At 42.1% G+C, this 23,751-nt stretch overlaps 2 protein-coding genes across 2 annotated transcripts; one reads left to right on the forward strand and one right to left on the reverse strand.

The window, feature by feature from the left end:
- Positions 1 to 332: 332 nt before the first annotated feature.
- On the forward strand, positions 333 to 6,083 carry tpgs2 (tubulin polyglutamylase complex subunit 2). Its single transcript, NM_001146537.1, has 7 exons — positions 333 to 467; positions 654 to 733; positions 3,632 to 3,719; positions 3,829 to 3,966; positions 4,196 to 4,309; positions 4,528 to 4,691; positions 5,455 to 6,083. Exons 1-7 carry the CDS (start codon positions 392 to 394, stop codon positions 5,671 to 5,673), a joined length of 879 nt encoding a protein of 292 aa, NP_001140009.1. The 5' UTR covers positions 333 to 391; the 3' UTR covers positions 5,674 to 6,083.
- aqp7 (aquaporin 7) lies at positions 5,917 to 22,758 on the reverse strand. The gene is made up of 6 exons (XM_014132023.2): positions 22,320 to 22,758; positions 16,279 to 16,405; positions 15,984 to 16,121; positions 15,619 to 15,737; positions 9,112 to 9,329; positions 5,917 to 6,763 (listed from the first exon to the last, which is right to left on the reverse strand). Exons 1-6 carry the CDS (start codon positions 22,443 to 22,445, stop codon positions 6,568 to 6,570), a joined length of 924 nt encoding a protein of 307 aa, XP_013987498.1. The 5' UTR covers positions 22,446 to 22,758; the 3' UTR covers positions 5,917 to 6,567.
- Positions 22,759 to 23,751: the final 993 nt, after the last annotated feature.

Here is a 23,751-nt window from a genome sequence, read left to right on the forward strand (position 1 = left end):
TCGTGCAGTGGTTGAAAAACAAGTTTTAATCACTCCAACCTAAGTGTATGTAAACTTCCGACTTCAACTGTACATGAAGTTCTGTCTCATGCAGTCCCACCCTCGCAGGCCCAAGAGCCTGTGTAGGGAGCTATGAAGTTTTTGAAAGACTGAATGAATGGGATGTTTTTTGTTGTTGTAATACTGTATGTGTGGATTCATGTTTTTCCCTTCTCCATAATGAATGTCCTTTTTTTTTTTCTTCACCCCGTCCAGTTGGGGGCGGCAATACAACAATAGTTGTTGTGCACCATAAAATCTCAGAGAAGAAGATAATCTGCGACTCCTCCAGAAAATGAACTGTTAAATGGATTATATTAATAGTTCTCTGCTGTGATTTCTAATTATTGAAATGGAGGAGACAAAGGAAGGTTTAACATGTAAAGGGGTCGCTGAAAGGCTGACACTCGGCATTACCAGAGTACTTGGTAAGCATTCATTTTCGCTGGCTTGCTAGCGTTTGATTTAGCAAGCCTGTTGTTGTTGCTGCTAGGCTAGCTTGCTCGCTAGAAGCCTGTTTGGGACGTCCTGTTTGGATTTTTTTCTTCTTCATTGCATTACAGTTGTGGCTAACATTAATTGTCATTCTGCTGTATAATATGTTGGTGTCACAGAGAGTATGCCCGGGGTGATGGACGTGCGTTTTATGGAGAGGGAGCCTGCAGAGAAGCGATGCCTGCTGTCATGGGAACAGGTAAAAACACAGGCTGGCTGCATCTCAATACTAAAATGGCTCCCTCTCTCCATCACGTCAGTGAAGGAAAGGAGGGAGAGAGGTTCTTATCCCGGTTTGGGAGGGAATTCTGTGTAAATCCATTTGAATTCAATCATTTTTTATAGCATCACTTTTTGACAGCAACAGAACTTTCCATACATATTTGCCCATGGAAGAAGTGGTCAGAAAGTGACTTAATGGACCCAGCCCAAATGCCGGCAGATGACGATATAGAGTAGTCATTTTATATTTAAATGCATTGTACTAGTTAGCATTTGCCAATCTACCTCTGACGAATGCCTTCATACTGGATATAGGCATATAAAGGTATCCACAATTTCATCTGACTCTGGGGAAGTAAATAAATTGCCTCATTGCCAAAATCCCTTTAACTTTATGTAATGGTGAGAATGTGGAAAATATGCATACTTTCCTTATGGAACACCATTTTCCACCACCATGTTATAGTGGCTAAATGCTAATCCCGGATGTTGTCTATCATTTTCAGGCAATCAAGTTGCAGTAGCGGGCCTGCCATCTTTTGAACATACTCTAGCTTGGAGTGAGATTTCGATTGTGAATGTCATTGGCTCCACCCCAAGTCCGTGTTCTGACCAAATCAATTAAACAGATAATACAATCCCCTGAACACAAGATTACATAGTTCAAATCTGCCCCTACACCCAATCCAAATGATCTTTCAATGTATCCCCCCCTAGAATCAGTTACACAGTTGGGTTCACAATCTGTTTGGGCAAAGATATTGTTCATAATTAGACAAATCAGGTCACCCTACCAAAATGAGATGCTAATAAGGCTGACCTAAAAGAGGCAGAACTCATGGTCTGATAGTTTCAACCTGATTGGCTAAATGTGATACACAACATCCGGGATTAGCATTTAGCCACTATAGCATAGTGGTGGAAAATGCTGTTTAAAAAGGAAAGTACGCATTTTCGGCCTTCTCGCCATTAAATAAAGTTGAGGAGGAAATCGAAGCCTATGCAGCCTGAATGGAGAATGTTATCGGTACGAACCGGTCAACGAGGGATACAAAAAGGACTGCAGTCGGGTCAAGACCCTGGTGAGGACGACGAGCACATATAAGCTTCCCTGAGACTGTTTCTGACAGTTTGTGCAGAAATTCTTCGGTTGTGCAAACCCACAGTTTCATCAGATGTCCGGGTGGCTGGTCTCAGACGATCCCGCAGGTGAAGAAGCCGGATGTGTAGGTCCTGGGCTTGCATGGTTACACGTGGTCTGCGGTTGTGTGGCCGAATGGACGTACTGCCAAATTCTCTAAAACAATGTTGGAGGTGGCTTATGGTAAAGAAATGAACATTCAATTCTCTGGCAACAGCTCTGGTGGACATTCCTGCAGTTAGCGTGCTAATTGCACGTTCCCTCAACTTGAGACATCTGTGGTATTGTATTGTGTGACAACTGCACATTTTAGTGGCCTTTTATTGTCCCCAGCACAAGGTGCACCTATGTAATGATCATGCTGTTTAATCAGCTTCTTGATATGCCACACTTGTCAGGTGGATGGATTATCTTGGCAAAGGAGAAATACTCACTAACAGGGATGTAAACAAATTTGTGCTAAAAATGTTAGTGAAATAATATTTTTGTTTATGTGGAACAATTCTGGGATCTTTTATTTCAGCTCATGAAACATGGGACCAACACTACATGTTGCGTATTATATTTTTGTTCAGTATATTTGGTCACCTCTTGAAGAGCATATCAGTCAGAACAACAAAAAAAGTATTATTCCATGCAAATCAATTGCGCAAATGTAGCTCTATCATCGGAGTTATACAGAAAGTAACTGCATGCTTTTCATGATCAGTAAACACCAATTGATTTTGTAATTTCTCAATATTGGTCACTATTAATTGGATATTTGAGTGATATAAAAGTGAACTCTACCTGACAACTATGGGTTGTTTCGATTTAATTTTCCATCCTTTGTGGGCTGTGCCTGTCAAGCAGCAGAAGGGGACATTTGCCGATGCATTGTTAGCCGATAGCTTGCAAAGTAAACATTAGGCTATCGGTAGAAACTTTGTACAGGTGGTTAAACATAGCGGTAAGCACACCTAATGCACTTTTCTCCAACCAACGTAGGCCTACCTAGTGAAGTTATTTAACTTTATCCCCTATTCAACATTGCTTTTAAGAGTGTAGTGTTTAATCACAGTTGCTGCTGACAGACATGAAACGTTGGGCCACGTTTCGTATTATGTTACGAATTTCCAAATGCACTATATGTTATGACTGCCAAACGTATAATATGTTACAAATTCTAGCTAGGTGGCTAACGATAGCTAGCTGGCTAACTTAACCTAGGTTAGGGGTTAGCATTAAGATTAGGAGTTAGGTTAAAGGGTCAGGGGAAGGGTTAGGGTTAGCTAAAAGTGTTAGGGTTAGAGCTAGAAGGGTTAGCTAGCGTGCCAAGTAGATAAAAAGTAAGTTGTTGAAAAGTTGCTAAACTGCCAAAGACCAGACTGAAGCTAAAACATATGCGAATTCTTTTTTTGTTAGCGATTTTTTTTGTAAATTGAAAAGTGTTTTTTCTTAAATTCTAAAATAATTTGACAACGCTGTTTTGTAAGCCCTTAAATTATATAAATCTCAACCATTTATCTTTTACAGTGATGAGACATGGATGTCTCATGATAGGGTTTGCAAAATGGGTCAAATTTGAGCACATTTATCTCTTGATTCAGTTCCAAATAGTCACATTTTGATCACTTCTACAATGGGCAAATATGTATGGAAAGTTTTGTTCAAATCAAAAGGGGTGCTGTGAAAAAGTGATTGAATTTAAATGGATTTACCCTTCTGTGTTATCATTGTTTGTGCGGTTTACAGAAAAATACCTGTGTTCTGCCCGAGGACCTCCGAGACTTTTATCTCACAACGGATGGTTTCACCCTTACCTGGAGTGCCAAACTCGAGAGTAGGTAACCCTGACAGTGACACATTCAGCTCCAAACATCCATAGAAGAACAGACAACTGAACACCACCTGTTCTTCTCTCTGTGACACTCTTTCCTATATTGTACCAGATGAATCTGTGCCTTTAGGATGCATGGTGCTCAACGGTGTGGCCAACCTGCGTCCTCTTTGCCAGTCATCATCAGTGTTCTCCCTCCCCAACGCACCCTCACTGGCTGACCTGGACTGGGACGAAGAACAAGTTGAAGGTGACACCACCTCATTCAGCTACTTAGTGGATTCTTCAGTTTCAGCCTCCAATGTTATTGTATACTGAATCTTCTACCGATAGGGTTCCTTGTTGAAATGTTGGACATATTGTAGAATACGGGGCATTGAAGCAAATGTTCTGTAAATTGCTACGTCATGTATAGATAGGCCTATCTAGTTAACATAGTAGGACACACACAGGCAATTCACACATTCTGTTTCCCTCAGAGTCAGAGCGTGGGCCGGCGGAGCCCCATTTTGATTCCAGGAGCCGTATCTTTGAGCTGGACCCCTGCAGTGGGAATGGCAAAGTCTGCCTGGTCTACAAAGACTGCACAAAAGGTACTTTCCCATTTACCCATGTGATATGCCACATGCACTGTGTGTGTAAAATATCATGGAAGAATAAGAGAGGAAGACAACTTCCGTTTGCGATATTTTACACCACACTTTTTAAAAGTTAAAAAGCTAAATGGATTTTGACTGGTTAATATTCATGGGAATGTGCCCATAATTATTTCATCCCCCTTGCTCTCTGTCCCATGGCTGTTTGGTTCCAGGTGTGGTGGCCCAGAAGTGTGAGGTGTGGTTCCTGGATCGCTCTCTGTACTGGCACTACCTAACGCCCAGCTTCACCGCCTACTACCGCCTGATGATCACCAACTTAGGCCTGCCAGAGTGGCAGAACGCCTTCACCCCCTACGGCCCCAGCCCTCAGGCCAAGGTATACACTGTCACCCCCTAGAAGGAGCGAGGCTGGGGATATGGGATTTTGTTGGAATTGGGACAAAATATAAGAGAATACATTGGGTGTCTAAGAGCACTTGAAAATGGTGACCATTGTTCTTATGTATTGCATGTAGATATCATTGTAGATGTGTTACAATTACATGTATTATAGGCCTACTACCATGTATGTAAGTAAAAAAACTAAATCAGCACAGCCAAAAAGGTGATCCATTACATACAAGGTAAACATCGATTTTATTGTTTCTTTCAATGTACAATATATAGTCATGTCAAACATAACATACCCCAGTTAGGCTATGTGTCATCACTTTCCGGCCACATCAGCTAAAACAAATAAGTCAGGGCCTAGAACGAAAGTGTGTTGACTGAGGTATGTTGTACGTTGACCCCCAAGCTCTGACCCTATGGAGGGTCATTAAGTGCATTTGTTTCATTGTCCTGTCGGCCTTACATACCTTGACTAGTTCTCACAAAAAAATGAGTATTTTAGTCATTTAAGTGTATCCTAAAATGAGTTATACTGTAGTAAGCAACTTAGAAATGTGTAGCTATACTTTTTGATTAGACAACTTAACAATAAGGTTTGTTATGTTTAAAACATGTCCTTCTCATGAAAGATATTTCTCTCAGCACGCAAACCTAAGTAAGTACAGCTTAACAGTAGGAAATAATGCCATGGGTTTTTGTTTGGTTAGTTAGTTTACCCATTGTGCTTGTGTCATCTCTCTCCCCAACAGCAGTGGGCGTCTCTCTACCAGCCCTTGAGTTTCCACTGTGAGCCCAGTATGGCCGACCACGCCGGAGAGCCGCCTGTCAACAAGCTGGACCCCAGCAAAGCCTTCCGGGGCAAAGCAAAGCTGCCTGCCCCAAAGAAGAAACAGTCGGCCCAGGGAGGGGTGGGGGGCACTGCCAAGGGGCAAGGGAGCTCGGGGAGGCATAGTGGGGGCAGGCGATAAGGAAACTTCCCCCACCCCCAAAAAATACATATTCAATGGGCTATGGCAGTGTTTCCCCTGCATTTGTTTCTTGAGTGGGGTGAAAAGGGCACAGAAGCAACATATCTGGCTGCTACTATTCAGAATATTGAAGCTAACGTTCTATGTGGTAGCTAATGGGGCTACAGCGCTTGGCTTCTCGAGTAAGTAATGGCAGGGAAACGGTAGCTTATGTATTATACCACTATAAATGCTTCTTCTCCTGAATGTGTGTGTGCGCACGTGTCTGTCTATGCCTGACATGTTTTTTCTAGCAATGCTGCTATTCCCTGTGAAGCCTTGTAGGCCATCCTGTTGATCCTATTTATTTCCCTTTTGTGTCTATGGCTGTATGTATTTCCTATTAAAGGCAGATGAGAATCGTTTCGGTTAAACCTGTGTTATTGTCGATGGCCATTTAACTGAGTCCAGATTTCCTCCAGTGTCCTCAGATGTGCTGCACTGTGCTTTGAAACGGATACGAGTAATGAGCACCAGTTACATTCTTGACCAAGTCTCTCGCATTTTGCCATCAGTTTCAAGGCTCCATAATTCTATTGGTTGAGGGGTAAGCTGATTCTAGACCTGTACCTACAGGCAACTTCTATATGCAGCTTTGACTTCTGTAACAGGTGGTCTCATTTATTCTTAGCCTGGGAGCGAAACTGAATTCATGCTCTGTTTCACAGTTGTTTCACTTTCACAATTCATTCTGGACTGCCTGTCACTTGGACTTGGACCGTCGAGAAAGTAACCAGTCCAATCAGTGTCCTCTCAAAACAACATCCCCAATTGTTTGCTGATGTTTCTGTTCCATTGGATCCTCCTCCAGTTACTTTGGGTGCAGCAAGTGTGCGCGCACATAGCTGGGGTGCCTCACACACACACCTCTGGGCTGAGGTTTTTCTGCATATCCAGAGGTGAAGCCTCCTCTGCCTCGTCCACTATCTCCCTCCTGTGTTCACAGGGGGAGGGGTGGTGCAGTTCCACAAACACCTTGTAGATGGAAGCCCCTGTGACTCCTCCTACCATGGGGGCAAGTACAGGTACCCACCACCAGCCGTTACCTGCCCTGCACAACAGAGCGTGAGACAGTGTGGAGATTGGTTACAGTGGTCAAAGTCAGTCAAAAACAAACAAAAATAGCTTCGGGGAGTTTTGTCCTATTTAATTATATGCTGTATTATTTGGCTGCCCTTGATCAGGTTTCAATCTATTGTCATTTCAAGCAGGCGCTCCCGTAACAGGCCTATCAGAATTCCTGATTGACAAGTTTAACCGGATTATCACAGTGGGCTTGTTTGACATTTCAGCTGACATTGGTGACCGTAGACTGACTGATCTACAAATTATCTTCATCATAAATAAAACATTTTTATTTGTATTTCAGTCAGTCACAATTTACCCAAAATGTGTCACGTCAGTTGCAATGTCGAACAATCCCAAAATCATTTAAACCATATGAGAGGGACTTCTTTTTTGTTGCTACCAAAATTGGAACATAACTGGCCAGTGAGATCCAATTAGATGCCATAAGAGGGTGAGATCAAATCAGATGCCACAACAAACGGGCACAGCTCTTTTCCTGTTATGGTAGGAACAAGAGGACAGAACAGTACAAAGAAACATCAAAAAGAAGTGACTGGCTAGGACAGAGGAAATAATGCAGATTGGCATGGGAAACCAGACTGTCCACTCATACCTCTACTGCCCTGTAATTGACCACTGAACATTCTGCCATCAACACCTGGCTGAACTCTGAAGGCAAAACGTGTGAATGTTGCTAATCCAAAACACCAAGGCAATCTTAGTCCTGCCAGTTTGTTGATATACAGTACCTTATGAAAGTATTCTCACACCCCTGCTTTTTCCACATTTTGTGTTACAAAGTGGGATTAAAATTGATTTAATTGTCATTTTTTTTTGTCAACTGTCTACAGAAAATACTCTGTCAAATTGGAAGAAAAACTCTAACATTGGTTAAAAAAAAGTATGATAAATTAAACATATCTTGATTAGATAGCATTCAACCTATAAATGTTACAATCACCTTTGGCTGTGAGTCTTTCTGGGAAAGTCTTTAAGAGCTTTGTACACCTGGATTGTACAATATTTGCCTATAATTATTTTCAAACTTCTTCAAGCTTTGTCAAATTGGTTGTTGATCATTGCTAGAGAATCATTTTCAGGTCTTGCCATAGATGTTCAAGTAGATTTAAGTCCAAACTGTAACTCTGCCCCTCACTATCTTCTTGGTAAGCAACTCCAGGGTAGATTTGGCCTTGTGTTTTAGGTTATTGTCTTGCTGATAGGTGAATTAATCTCCTAGTGTCAGGTGGAAAGCAGACTGAACCAGGTTTTCCTCTAGGATTTTGCCTGTGCTTACAGTAGCTCCATTCCGTTTATTTTGTATCCTGATAAACCCAGTCTTTAACGATTACAATAACATAACCCATAACATGATGCAGCCACCACTATGCTTGAAAATATGGTACTCAGTAATGTGTTGTATTGGATTTGTACCAAACATAACACTTTGTATTCAGGACAAAAAGGTGAATTGCTTTGCCTATTTATTTATTAATATTATTATAGAATTATATATTTTGTCCATTTTTTTTTGTATTACTTTAGTGCCTTTATGCAAACAGGATGCTAGTTTTGGAATATTTTATTCTGTACAGGCTTCCTTTTCATGCTGTCAATTAGGTTAGTATTGTGGTATAACTACAATGTTGTTGTTTCATCCTCAATTCTCTTATCACAGCCATTAAACTCTGTAACAGTTTAAAGTCACCATTGGCCTCATGGTGAAACCCCTGAGCGGTTTCCTTCCTCTCCGGCAACTGAGTTAGGAAGGACACCTGTATCTTTCTAGTGACTGGGTGTATTGATACACTTTGGATGGTGTAATTAATAACTCACCATGCTCAAAGGGATATTCAATGCGTGCTTTCTTTTACGCATCTACCAATAGGTGCCCTTCTTTGCGAGCCATTGGAAAACCTCCTTGGTCTTTGTGGTTGAATATATGTTTGAAATTCAGTGCTCGACTGAGGGACCTTACAATTATCTGTATGTGTGGGGTAAAGACATGAGGCAGTCATTCAAAAATGATGTTAAACACTATTATTGCACACAGAGTGAGTCCATGCAATGTATTAATGTTTGGGACTTGTTAAGCACATCTTTACTCCTGAACTTATTTAGGTGTGAATACTTTCTGAAGATACTGTAAGATAAAAAGCCCTTGCAAGACTAGCAGGCAATGTTGGGTTCAATTCACTTTTCAATCCACTCAGTTCTGAAAATGGCCAATTCACTTTTGAATTCACAAATTGAATATCAATTAACTAATTCACTGAACAAAAACTGAAATCTGAATGACCACCACCAAGTCTTACTCCCCTCCAGTCTTACCGGAACACCTCTGGCCCCCAGCCTGCTATAGCGGTGAAGATTCGAGGTCCCAGGTCACGGCTAGGATTGATAGCGTATCCGCTGTTGCTCCCCAGAGAGACTCCTATGAGCAGTACCAACAGGCCCACAGCGATGGGCTCACCCCCCGATGGAGCAGGCTGGTTCCTTTGGTCAGACAGGGCCATCAGGCACAGCAACAACATGGCCGTGCCGATCACCTGGAACACACACAGCGAAAAAGCGGACATTAGGTTGATATGTCTAGTGTCTGTGAGAGAGTAAAACAACCATGATTGACACTATGGAATCAAATCAGACTTAGGAAATGTATGCCTTTTTTAAGCATTCTGATTTAAGCACTTCTCAGTAGTTGAGATTCAGACTTAACATATGCATGAGCATAACATGGTTTGCGGGTGTGGCTCTCTTGCACACGCTGAATACATTTAATTCAATCCAACAAAAATCACACCTACTGGGTCGGCCAATTTGATCAGAGTTTTTCTTCAATATGTTTTTCTGTTCATCTTAAGCAATCCCTCTAAATAATCTGTACCTTTTTAATTTGATTGGCACAACATTAGAATGCAGCCTATGAAAAATGCATTCAGAATGAATATCAATGAAAGATAGCCATCAAAACATGCATATTTATCTCTGTTCAGAACCCTTGTGTAGATTTCAAAACACTGATATTTCACAATATGTATGTTTAGGGAAGTATTCATGAACCCTAGGCTACTTAATGGAAAAATTTGGAGAGCCTTTACGCACAAAAAAAACAAAACTGTTTTGATTAATAGTGAACATATGATTATAATAGGGAGAATAGTGTACAATAGTATACCCTGGCTCATTGCCCACACTGACCATGGAATTTAAGGTTACTTAATGCAGGGGTTCTCAAAGTGGGGTATGCGGACGAGGTAGGCTACTGCAGGGGGTCCGTGACCAGATCTTAAAATAAAAGTAATAACTGTTTAATTTTTCAAATGAATATTACTAAAAACAACAGATTAAACAAATTTCGTCCAAAGGATCAGTAGATCACATAGCCATCTGGAAAAAAAGTTAAATTCCTCAAAGTGAGCATAAAAGGCATTTAGCTCGTCTGGGAGTTTGCATCGCTGGACAACTCATGGCTGGGTTTACTTTTGTAATCCGTTATCGTCTGCAAGCCCTGCCACATACGACGAGAGACGGCGCCGGTATAATAGGATTCCACCTCCTCCTATATTGTCCTTTTGCATTGTTGATGTCTTGTCGGAGTTCGTAGTGGGATTTCTTGATTGCTTCCATGTCCGTGTCCTGTTCCTTGTAAGCGATAGCTCTAGCCTTTAGCCCAGTGTGGATATTGCCTGTAATCCATGGTTTTCCCAGTCTGTACTAGCAAAACAGTCTTGTAACCTCGCGTCTGCTTCATCTGACCACTTCCGTATTGAGTGCATCACTGGTACTTCCTGTTTGAGCTTTTGCTTGTAAACAGGAAGCAAGAGAATTGAGGCATGGTCAGATTTGCCGCATGTGGTACAAGGGAGGGCCTTGTATGCGTTTCTGTGGGTAAAATAAAGGTGGTCTAGAGTTTTGTTGGCAGAAGTGAGGTAGGACAGTTTTAAGTCTCCACGAGTTAAAATCTCCCCCCACCAGAAACGCTGCCTCTGGGTGAGCGATCTCTTGTATGTTTATGGCCCCATACAGTTTGTTGAATGCCAGAGTGGTGTTGGCTTAGGGCGGGATGTAGGGTACGATCCTGCCGCTGCATGGAGAATCCACTGAGTACTACATGCATAGCGTCATCATCCGGCCACGTTTCAGTACTCAACGTCACACTCAATGTCAACAAAACAAAAGAGATGATCATGGACTTCAGGAAACAGTGGAGGGAGCAGCCCCCTATCCACATCGATGGGACAGTAGTGGAGAAGGTGGAAAGTTTTAAGTTCCTCGCCGTAGACATCACGGACAAACTGAAATGGTCCACCCACACAGACAGCTTGGTGAAGAAGGTGCAACAGCGCCTCTTCAACCTCAGGAGGCTGAAGAAATTTGGCTTGTCACCAAAAACACTCACAAACCTTTACAGATGCACAATCGAGAGCATCCTGTCGGGCTGTATCACCGCCTGGTTCGGCAACTGCTCAGCCCACAACCGTAAGGCTCTCCAGAGGGTAGAGAGGTCTGCACAACGCATCACCGGGGGCGAACTACCTGCCTTCCAGGACACCTACACCACCCGATGTCACAGGAAGGCCAAAAAGATCATCAAGGACAACAACCACCCGAGCCACTGCGTGTTCACCCCGCTATCATCCAGAAGACGAGGTCAGTACAGGTCCATCAAAGCTGGGACCGAGAGACTAAAAAACAGCTTCTATCTCAAGGCCATCAGACTATAAAACAGCCATCACTAACATTGAGTGGCTGCTGCCAACGTACTGACTCAAATCTATAGCCACTTTAAAAACAAAAAATTGTATGTAATAAATGTATCACTAGTCTTCATTAAACAATGCCACTTTATATAATGTTTACATAACCTACATTACTCATTTCATATGTATATACTGTACCATCTACTGCATCTTGCCTATGCCGTTCGGCCATCGCTCATCCATATATTTATATGTACTGTACATATTCTTATTCATTCCTTCACACTTGTGTGTAAAAGGTAGTTGTTGTGAAATTGTTAGATTACTTGTTAGATATTACTGCATGGTCGGAACTAGAAGCACAAGCATTTCGCTACACTCGCATTAACATCTGCTAACCATGTGTATGTGACCAATAAAATGTTATTTCATTTGCAAAAAGCTTTAGCGCAACAGTAGTACCTTTATTGAATAGGCAGTGAATGAACCCGGAACAGGGCAGTGTTCATGGCAACTGAAACCTTGTTTTCCGGCCTCTGACAGATCAAACAAGGGTGTCGAGTGGACAGCTACAGTATGAAGGGCACTTGGGGGGAAAGTGGGCTGTCTCCATCTTCCCTGTCTCTCGACACAAAACAATGTGTTGCAAGGAGGAAAGCATTCTGACAAAATAGACATGCCCCTCTTGCGATTTGCGTCGGGTGAAAGGTCTTTAGCCCGAGAGGGGGAAGGGCCAGACACCATATGAGCTGTGCTCTGCTCCCCTTTGCCACTGTGGAAAGACCCCTAGGACTGTCTCCCCCTCAGGGGAATTGTTGGGGTGTGACCTCAAAGCAGCTGCTGCGTAGGAACGTCTGCCCCAGTTTCGTCTGCCTCTAGTCTGAACAGTTACTAGTGGGTTAGCAGTCTGCTGGGCCTGGTGCCCCTGGCGAAGGAGTACTGGCCTCTTCCTGCTGAGTAGGCACGCTGGCTCATGGCTGTGGACGTTGGACCGGGGTGGGACCCGGGTTGGCGGGGCAAGCAGAAGTTGGAAGCTTCTCCTGCACTGTACAGTTCCAGTCATTAGGGCCAAACAGTTCCTTTGGCTCAATAGGAGCATCCAGGAAGTCTGCCGTCTCCTTCTCCGTGAGGCTGGACAGGTTCAGCCACAGGGCTCTATCCCCCACCACTGCAAGGCGAATGACACGCCCACAGCCTTGGATAGCACCCCTGGAGGCACGGAGGTTGAGGTCTGAGACGACACAGATCTCTTCCCAGAGCAATGGGTTGTACTCGTTCTTGTTCAGGAGATTGCCCTTCTCTTCCAATAGCTCACCCTGATATGCCATCAGTAGAGTGGGGACGTTCAGTGTCCTAATCTTGAGCTTGGCTGCAGCCCGTTTACACACATCCATGAGCCCGTACCCCAGGGTAGGAGAGGGGACATCTCTGCCCTGTGTGGGCCTGGGAGCCAGGGGGTCCTCCTCCACCTCTTCTTCTCCATCACGGAGGAGATGAAGGACGTCGTCTTCATCCTCATCTATGATCAAGTCATCTTCCCCTAATTCTAGGTCGTCAAACCGTATATCAGGGGGGAGACTGTCCATAACCTCAGCCCTGTCAACCTCAGTACTGTACAGGACTGGGGAGGGGTTGTTGAGTTGCCTCTTCACCCAAAATGCTTGCAATACACGCAGGACTCAGGATTAGCGAGCCTTGTCTGGGCATGCTCCAGTCCTAGAGAGTCGATATATAGGGTGTGGGTATCCCTGCACCACATGGGCATGGGTGTAGGTCAGCAGGTTTGCTGGTCTGGTCCTGTGTAGGGGTAGAATTAGCCAAAGTTCCGGTATGGACACCCAGGCTGTGTGTGTGCTGGTCGACGCTGTAGCTGTGTAGCTAGTAGTCCTGTCGTTGGCTAGCTAGAGTTCACCTCGTGGGTTAGTAACCTAGCTAAAGCCAGCACGCTGTTAGCTGAAGAGAATGTGTGTTCTTCGTTAGCTATAAAAAAAAAAAATTTTCTCTTTCCACCTAGGTAGGAATAAGCAAAGCGAAACAGGTAGTTTGGTTACAGCTAGCCGTGTGGCGCTAGCTGAACCAGAGACTGAGAGTAGTTTTCCCTGTGAGGTCAATCCTCTCGACGATAAGCTGCTGTACTACGCTCGGCGATGGATTCTTTGACGGTCCACCTGTGGACAGGTTAGCAGCAAAGCAGAGGTCCAAGTCGAGGAGAGTAGAGGATATTACTGAGGAGAGTAGAGGATATTACTGAGGAGAGTAGAGGAGAGTAGAGGATATTACTGAGGAGAGTAGAGGAGAGTGGAGGATATTACTGAGGAGAGTAGAGGAGAGTAGAGGATATTACTGAGGAGAGTAGAGGAGATTGGAGGATATTACTGAGGAGAGTAGAGGAGAGTGGAGGATATTACTGAGGAGAGTAGAGGAGAGTAGAGGATATTACTGAGGAGAGTAGAGGAGATTGGAGGATATTACTGAGGAGAGTAGAGGAGAGTGGAGGATATTACTGAGGAGAGTAGAGGAGAGTGGAGGATATTACTGAGGAGAGTAGAGGAGATTACTGAGGAGAGTAGAGGAGAGTAGAGGATATTACTGAGGAGAGTAGAGGAGAGTAGAGGATATTACTGAGGAGAGTAGAGGAGAGTGGAGGATATTACTGAGGAGAGTAGAGGAGATTGGAGGATATTACTGAGGAGAGTAGAGGAGAGTGGAGGATATTACTCAGGAGAGTAGAGGAGATTTGAGGATATTACTGAGGAGAGTAGAGGAGAGTGGAGGATATTACTGAGGAGAGTAGAGGATCTTAATATAATCCGTGAGGAAGATGAAAGAAGTGAAGATGGGAGCAGACTATGGCCCCTTATATAGTGAGAGACCAAACAAGTAATTGTAATAGAACTGTGTGATGACACGGCCAAGTATTGTGCCATGCATTAGGTTCAAACTATTAAGACTTGGTTTGTCACTCCATAAGGATTTAATTAGCCTACATCTTTAAAAAAAAGGACATTTTTAAACATGATCAACTATTACTAGAGATCCTCAGCAACAACCACACGGACGTGACAGCGTTTACAGAGGAAGCATATGAAGGTAAACAAAACAATGCAATTCAATTGAGGGATGTAATGTTATGAAATGAAGGAAACTAACATTAAATTGGCAGTTAAATATGTGTGGTTATTACTGACATTTGGTAACATGATTGAAATAGTAGGAACCAGAGAAGGTTGAGGCATATAATTCAAACATTCGAAAGTGTCCAAAGGTTAAATTTTGCGTCACTATCATTGTGCATCGTCATCACATGCTCCAGGCTGCAGTAGCCTACCCATTTGGCTTGCATCTCCAAGTTTCATAACTGCAAGTTAAAATACCATACAATTAAAATGATGCATAAGGTCACAGCATGTTGTACTTCACTGTGGGAAAAGGGCAGAAATTCTTGTCATACTTTAGGTTTGCTTCCATGACTGGTTTCACATTCTCCAGCATCCGAAGGAAAAATCATGTTTTTTTTTTAGCCCTCTTCTCCAAACAGATTGCTCATTTACCTAGCTCTTATCAATAGCTCTTATTAATTTTTAAATACAGTGCATGAAGAAAGGTGTTATTTCTATCTGAAAAAAAATTAAGTATGAGTTTCCACTTGGAACGAACAGGTTCGCTCGACCTTATTCATGGTTTCCTCATGCACAAAAGTGGTGGAATTATGAGCGAATTAAGTCAAGATCAGAATACAGATATCTGTAGACACACCTCTACCACACCTCAATTTCTGTGATCTCCACCCCAAACGTATAGCTGGCTGGCACATACATTTCCCCTCGCTTAAGTTCAAGGTCAGACTACGCATTGAGAGAAAAGTGCATAAAAAGGAAATGAAGTTCCATTTACGTGCACAAAACTCTGGTCTGAATTCCCCCCGATGTGCTTAATACCTGGACTACACACAATTAACACACATACACACACACACAATTGGTGAGAAAAGGGAGCGATAGCTTGAGTTGTCCTCCGTCACTGGGAGATGAACGTCCACAGTAAAATATAGATCAGGGTAAACTGGCTTGACAAACCAATTCAACAGGTGTCTTTATGGTGTAAAATGGGGTTGAATTTCCCGTTTCATGCTTACCTGGTCTAAGAATCCAGCATGAAGTGAGAGGTAGGTTGCTGGGTAGGTAGCAAAGATCCCAGCTGTAGCCTTAGGGCCAGACACAGTCAGATTCCCTCCACAGTAGTGGTATATGGCGTCTGGAAATAGAGTGACAAAGCAAGTTTCACATCATTGCACAGTACCTCATAACCATATTCAACCAACACACTACTACTATCTGTAGGATTTCAAGTGTTAAGGTTGGGAAATGTACATTAATATTGAAACAAACATTTCCGGCCCTCATAGCGACGTTTAATGCACACAAGCGCTTCCTTGTACTGGCTGTATGATTTCCCAAAGTGAACTGGTCATTGTCTTCTATGTTGTCATTATGTTTTTACCATAGTAAAGGGAATATATGGTCCCAGCAGCCAAGAAGGAGCCTATCAGCTGACTGAGGATGTAGACGGGAAGCATCCTCCAACCCAAACGACCAAAGAGACACATGGAGAATGATACTGCTGCGTTCATATGGGCCCCTAGGAGGTAGAGGAAGAGAGAGAGAGAGAGAGAGAGAGAGAGAGAGAGAGAGAGGTATTTTCATTTTGCACTTAAATGTGCTCTATAAGAGGCACCATACATGAAAACAATTTAAGCCATTACCCATGACAAAAGAAGTGGTGTTGTGTTATGTACCTGAGACCCTCCCGCCAATATGCACCCCCATAGCCACACCCAGGCCGAAGCCCAGGTTGACACTAAGGTACTCTCCGAACGCACCCCGTCCAGTCACGACCTGTGCCACAGAGCCCAAGCCAAACACCTTGAATATAAACACAACATAAACACAACCCGTCAAAAACAGATGTCCACACAGGCAGTGGGAGAATTGATTACAATAATTTATTACAGCTGAATATATCCAAGCTGGTTTGTGGGTCTACATAATGTATTCCTTCTGGTGCATTTGGATTCACTAACTCAATTAAACAAAGGATTACTGTTAAAGTAAAAACATGTCACTTCATAAAACGTCCAACAAGCTTTGTCACAAGTTTCAATTCCCTCCTTAGGAAATGTGAATGAGAACTAGATTTGGGTCTTGGATGCGTCTTTGATGTGAGTGTCTCTTGCAGAGGCGTCATGCCCATAGGGGGCACAAGAGCACATTCCCCCTCAGATTTGTCCAGTTTTATATTTTTCTGATGTAAAATTAATTATTAAACTTAAACATAATTATTTATAAAAAAGATCTGTCAGCGGTATGTTGTGGAGGGGCACACTGACTGGACCAGGCAAAGAGTACCCCCATTCTCCCTAGTAAGTGTTTCCTTCCAAGGTCACCATGGAGCAAAGACACAGCATTTGATTTGATTTTAGCTGCCGATGATGGGTAGGAGTCACAGGATGTATGTTTGTAAATGAATTTGATCAAGCTATGTCGCCTATTGATTCCTTCTTGATGAATAAATAAAACAAAACAAATATTATTTTTATGTAATACTAGACACCTAGCCATTTTATGGAGTTGGTTTTAGTTAACCAGCTAGATAGATTCCCAATCTCCCAACCTCATAACTAGCTACCAAATCATTTCAGGCTACCAATCAACTTAGAGTAGCTTGTCTAACTACGGTATCTTAGCTGGCATGCTGCTGGCAAAGTTGCTAGACTTTAGGAAAGTGTACAATTACTTAATGTACTCAATAAGACTCCCATTCCTTCCAACCTTTTATCCAGATTTTAGGGGGATGCAGACAGGTATGCAGAAAAATATTTGGTTTAAATTTAATCTGGCACCTTATGATATTATCATGACATCTGTGTGTTAATTATTATGCCATGATATGTGCCTGTATTTATGTGTGCTTTGGTCCCATGTACTGTGTTGTAATTTGGATGTGACATTTTAGGCATGTTATTGCAGTATATTTAGATGTGTGATTTACAAGTCAGAATGACACCATCATTAAAATGACAATTGAACAGGTACATTTATTTTTTACAGGGGAGAGGAGGTGAATGAGCCAATTGTAAACTGGGGATGATTTGGTGACTGTATGAGGGCCAGATTGGGAATTTAGCCAGGACACCAGGGATAACTCTTACTATAAATGCTATGGGATCTTTAGTGACCACAGAGAGTTAGGACACCCATTTAATGTCCCATCCGAAAAACAGCACCCTACAAAGGGCAATGTCCCAAATCACTGCCCTGGGGCATTTGGGATAATATTTCTAGAGCAGAGGAAAGGGTGCCTCCTACTGGCCCTTTAACACCACTTCCAGCAGCATCTGGTCTCCCATTCAGGGACTGACCAGGACCAACTCTGCTTAGCTTCAGAACAACCCAGCAGTGGGATGCAGGGTGGTATGCTGCTGGAAAAGAGGTATCCTTGGATAACCTATGGAGAAAAATATAAATGTGTTTTTTACATAGAATTAGGCAGAATGATTATGGCTCTAGATTCCTGGAAAAACCTGCAAAAAAACCTGCAAAATTCTCCAACATCCGACCTCCATCCTCACGTACTTTGTTTGTACTTTCACTCTGCCAAAACAGCACACAGTTACAGTACTCACCCTTCTAAATAACTTGAAATGGTCTAACTAGGTCTTGTGTCTGGAAGTAACCTAGACTAGCTAGCAAGCTAGCTAACTTCTTTCGCCAATCAGCTTCAGCCAGCCGGTGTGCGACCATGGTAAAGTGGGTTTGACTTTGGATAGCCTAGTGGTGCTAGTTAGGGACCGTCAATAAATTATACAATGTAAATGTGACAATATTTTAATGTTGCTCATCTTTGAGCTGTATTTGTATCTGAATTTCTACAAATAATAGTTGTTTGAGGTTTTTAAGTCACTGAAATGTGGAGCTATTTACATTTAAAATGACTGTCCCATGTGCATTGTGTAATTTACTGATGGTCCCTAACTAGCCCTCATAGGGATATCGAATGTCAAACCAAATTGGCCATGGGCATTACGATGGGGTTGGGTGCAGCTGCGCTCCGAATTTATGATTATTTGGGTGCTGCCAGCTGTGGGTGTGTGTGTGGGATTGAAATAAACCCAACCCAAGGAAAACTGTTATGGTACCCTTCATTCTGTGACATACTCATCCCCCCCCCAATTATCTCACAAATCTCCGTTTTGGATGAGACTGACTTTATGACCAAAATTATCCTATTTACACTTTGTTGTCAATGTTGACACTAGAACAAAAAAAATCGGAATAATAGCAATGCTCTATAGGCCGTTTTCTACTAGAGAAGTTGTTTATTGCCTTCAGTTGCTCTTTAAGACATTTAAGGTAACTATCATGTCTTATCCTTGAAACCTGTCAACTCATTTTGAGTGATGTACTTAAAACCTGTTGGGGCTAGGGGGCAGTATTGTCAATTTAGGAACAAATATGTGCCCATATTAAACTGCCTCCTACTCAAACTCAGAACGTAGGATATGCATATTATTAGTAGATTTGGATACAAAACACTCTGAAGTTTCTAAAACCGTTTGAATGGTGTCTGTGAGTATAACAGAACTCATATGGCAGTCAAAACCCTGAGAGAAATCCTAACAGGAAGTGTAAATCTGATGTGTGGAATCACTTTCAAGCCTTTGCCTATGAAACACACTGTAAATTAGGATTCATGTAGCACTTCCTACGGCTTCCACTAGATGTCAACAGTCTTTACAAAGTGGTTTGAGTCTTCTCCTGTAAAAACTGACCGAACGAGAGGCCTGGAAAGTTTGTCATAGGGGGAAGTCCATTTCTACTATGATGCGTGTGCCCGTGGGTACTCTCTCATTCCAAAACGTTTTGTAAGACAATGCAATCGTCCGCCTTGAATATTATTGAAGTTCTGATTGAAAAAGGCCCTAAAGATTTATGCTATACAATGTTTGACATGTTTGAACGAACGTAAATAAAAATTTTTTGCACTTTCGTGACGACAAGTCCCGCGTGCTTCGTACATTTTGAGTAGCCTTCGGAACGCGCTAACAAGAAGGAGCTATATGGACATAAATTATGAACTTTTTTGAACAAAACCACCATTGTTGTGGACCTGGGATTCCTGGAAGTGCCTTCTGATGAAGATAATCAAAGGTAAGTGAATATTTACAATAGTATATTTGATTTTAGATGGTTCCAAGATGGCGCTAACCTGTATCGCCTAGCCTATTTTTCTGAGCATAGTACCTCGTTTATTGCAAAGTGTGATTTCCCAGTAAAGTTATTTTGAAATCTGGCAATGCGGTTGCATTCACGAGATATTAATCTATAATTCTTTGAATGACAATATTATATTTTACCAATGTTTTCGAATAGTAATTTTGTAAATTGTATCACAGATTCACCGGCAGTTTTGGAGGCTAAATATTTTCTGAACATCACCGCCATTGTAAAATGCTGTTTTTGGATATAAATATGAACTTGATAGAACAAAAAAATGCATGTATTGTCTAACATAATGTCCTAGGAGTGTCATCTGATGAAGATTGTCAAAGGTTAGTGCATAATTTTAGCTGGTTTTCTGCTTTTGGTGACGCCTGTCTTCGCATTGAAAATAGCTGTGTGTAATGTTTTGTCAATGTACTGTCCTAACATAATCTAACTTTATGCTTTTGCCGTAAAGCCTCTTTGAAATCGGACAACGTGGTTGGATTAAGGAGATGTTTATCTTTCAAATGGTGTAAAATAGTTGATTGTTTGAGAAATTGAAATTATTAGATTTTTGCTATCTTGTCAAGCAATCCCGTTACTGGGATGAGAACGGGAAGGGGTCCCATAGAGGTTAATTAGTTATAAGAATATAATCAGCTTAGGCCTTAGGGGGATGTGATTATTCTATTAATATTGTATCGTATGTAGGTTACTAAGGTGATGACCTACTTCCAACCCACACGTATGCCCCAAGGTGACTCTTTTGGATCAACCCCCCAAAAATACTTTAACTGGTTACTAGTAAATTCGTTTTTGAAACCAAATATATGATTCAATGTCAACTGTTTAATTTGATTATTACCAAACCTATATTTCAAGTTGCAAACTATTTATTTGAGCACTCATAAACCTAATAAATAACTAATATAAACGAATATTTCATGTAAATACAACACATTTTTTCATCTTGTTCCAAGTTCACTTTTTTATTTGGAATGACCTATAACATTTTCAACAATTGGGTTACAAGCAATTAAATAATTCCCTGTAAATCAAGATGTTAATGTTGGTTCAATAACTTGAAATAATGTTTCCAAACATATTCTTTACTCAAGCCTTTCACATTTAGTAGCCACAATATCATAACCAAGCATTGCCTACTGTAACATAAAAATCATATCAGGCTCTTTGGTATTAAATGTAATTATGCCAGTATCATTTCAGTTACTATCAGTGAAAAATGATTACAATAGACTAGATTAACTGGAATGACATTCACTCTCACGGGTGTGCATAAAGAACCAACTGAATGCAACAACCCCAATAAGCCACGCCTCCAACTCTTCTGATAGGCTGCTGCCGCTACATTTCCCCCAATGCTATTTAATGCGCAAGCGCATGAGGTGTTGAAAGCATTTTAGAACCTTTCATTCAATTAAAGAATTCACATTCATCTGTCGAATTTGTCATTTAATTTCAGACAAATTTCAAAGAATAGGTTGAAAGAACCAAAGCGTCATTTTCAATCATTCCAATCAGTAAAAGCATTTAAGATTAACAACAGCGTCGTCCCACTTTTTAGTGTAAGTAAGTCACAAAGGAAAGGGAAAGCTCCTTATACAATTACTGTATAGTAGTGAAGACAATATCACACTACTACCACGTGTGTGTCTTCTGTCTGTGTCCTAAGCTCTAAGAATAGGATTCGTTGTCAGGCATGTGACAAACAGGCAGCAGACCCCGGCTATGAGACTATTGACTGCTTTCGCAAGGGACCCAATACCACATGTCTGGGACTGTGTGTGTGTGTGTGTGTGTGTGTGTGTGTGTGTGTGTGTGTGTGTGTGTGTGTGTGTGTGTGTGTGCGTGTGCGTGTGCGTGCGTGAGAGAGAGAGCATGCATGCGGCCAACTGGCCGCCGTGTTATCACAGGGTCAAGCGCATGACAGTGACAACTTATGCCACATGATAAGCATCTACATGGGGAGCGTATTGCAACATGCAATTTGCATGAATATTTCTAAGCAGAATCACAGTTGAGTGGAAATCTATCAATGAATATAGACACAATTAGTAATACTAGTAGTAATAAACTAGTGATACTAAATACCTTTAAATACAACATTTTATTTATTCATTTATAATCCTTGTCTTTCTGGAAATATGCAACAACCAAAACATATTGCATGCAAATGTAAAATGCAAATAAGCAAGGGAGTAAGGGTGAGACCAGAATGACGTGTGGATGCGGACACCAAATTAGAACAGATACATTTCGCTCTGTGCGTGTGTGAAGTGTGTGACGTAAAACGCCTCCTCTTTTCTAATTGGCTAAATGGATGGTTACGTATCCGTCGGCCCATCAAAAGTTCATCTCATCTGAACTTTTTGTCCGTGAAAATACGTTGACGGTCATCTACGCTGACCGTCAACGTACGACTCCCATTGAGAAAGCATTGGAAATCACAGATACAGATCAAATCAACGGGCCAGTCTGGCCTTGCCCTTAAGAAGTGAAAGGTTGATGGTGTCCTCTAACCCTTTCTCTCTCTCTTTCTCTCTCTTTCTCTTACCATCATGACATAGGTGCTGAGGGTTTCTGCGAGTCCCACTCGAACATGTTCATTTATCACCCAGATCTTGGACAGTTTTCTACTTCTTCCATGTTCTTGAACGCTCCCCTGCTCCATCGCATGCATTGAGTCTTTTTTTCTTCTTCTGTCTGTCTTGTATGCCCGCTGCTTGTTTTTCTCTTCTTTCCACAGAGTCACACTCAAGTTTACAGTCCTTTGTAGGTTGTCAAGATATCCGGAAGAATTTGGGCTACAACCCTCAAAATCGCAATTGACACACAGCCTTGTTTGTATCTCTTTCTCTTTCTCTTCCCACTTCCCTTTCTCTCGCTTCCTTTTGGCTTGTATTTTATGGCCTCCTCTCCTCTCCCACTTTCCTGCTCTCACACACCCTCTTTCCTCCACGCACAGACACACACACACACAGTCACACACATACCCTACAATGGGCCTATGTCTGGAAGGGGTGTATGCTTAAGGGGGAGGGGTAGAAAAACAATGTGGCTTGTCACAGAGAAATCTTCCAAATCAAATGTGCTGAATACAACAGCTGTAGATTTAACCGTAATACTGTATGATTACTTAGGAGCACTATCCCAACCATGCAGAGTAAAAAAATATATATTTAAAAGAGGAACGAAAATACACAACAATTAAGCTAAATACAAGGAGTACCAGTACCAGATCAATGAGGTAGATATGTACTTGAAGGCATGGTATAGATAATAACTAGAGATAATAACATCACCTTCCAGGACCTCTATAACTGACAGACAACTACGAAAAGCTCAAAACAAGTTTATTCACCCAAAGGGTCAGACAGCTGAGCAGACAAAGACATCTTCATACAAGCGCTGGTATTTAACCCTTCCTCCTATGCTGAGTCTCCTCCTTACACATCTGAACAGCCAATACACCTCTGTTGCTGGACAGAACTTTAGTGATATCTGTTCTTCCTCACTTCATCTGACCTGACCTCGGCCCAAATTTCTCACTCCTCCCCAACTCACGGCTGTCCTGTTGACTTGTACCAGACTGTGGCCCTTCTCCTTTCCGTAGGCTCCCTGATATCTAACAATACAATTTTCTGACAGAATGTAAACATTCTACATTCCCCACTCTCCCTCAGTAACATGAATAAGGATAGTTCATATTTTCAAGTTTAGAAGTCAGAACCCATCAGTATTGATTTGTGACATGACCAGCCTTGAAAAGCTCTTCATGATTACAGATGTGAGTGCTATGGGACGATAGTCATTTAAAAGCAGGTTACATTGGAGCTCTTGGGAACAGGGACAATGGTGGTCAGCTTGAAACGTGTTGAGATTATAGACTTGGACATGGAGAGATTTAAAATGTCCGTTAGGACACTTGCCAGCTAGTCTGCGCATGCTCTGATAACGCACCCTGGTATTCCGTCGGGCCCAGGGCT

This window comes from Salmo salar, chromosome ssa12 (genome assembly GCF_905237065.1).
Source record: "Salmo salar chromosome ssa12, Ssal_v3.1, whole genome shotgun sequence".
NCBI classification, from domain to species: domain Eukaryota; kingdom Metazoa; phylum Chordata; class Actinopteri; order Salmoniformes; family Salmonidae; genus Salmo; species Salmo salar.

Excerpts from the sequence above, each read along its gene's own strand:
- tpgs2 (NM_001146537.1), top strand. The coding sequence starts at position 392 with ATGGAGGAGACAAAGGAAGGTTTAACATGTAAAGGGGTCGCTGAAAGG. Across the intron at positions 734-3,631 it reads GCCTGCTGTCATGGGAACAG|AAAAATACCTGTGTTCTGCC; the intron begins GTAAAAACACAG and ends TGCGGTTTACAG. Across the intron at positions 4,692-5,454 it reads GCCCCAGCCCTCAGGCCAAG|CAGTGGGCGTCTCTCTACCA; the intron begins GTATACACTGTC and ends TCTCCCCAACAG.
- aqp7 (XM_014132023.2), bottom strand. The coding sequence starts at position 22,445 with ATGCATGCGATGGAGCAGGGGAGCGTTCAAGAACATGGAAGAAGTAGA. Across the intron at positions 16,122-16,278 it reads TATTGGCGGGAGGGTCTCAG|GGGCCCATATGAACGCAGCA; the intron begins GTACATAACACA and ends TCTACCTCCTAG. Across the intron at positions 9,330-15,618 it reads ATGCTGGATTCTTAGACCAG|GTGATCGGCACGGCCATGTT; the intron begins GTAAGCATGAAA and ends TGTGTGTTCCAG.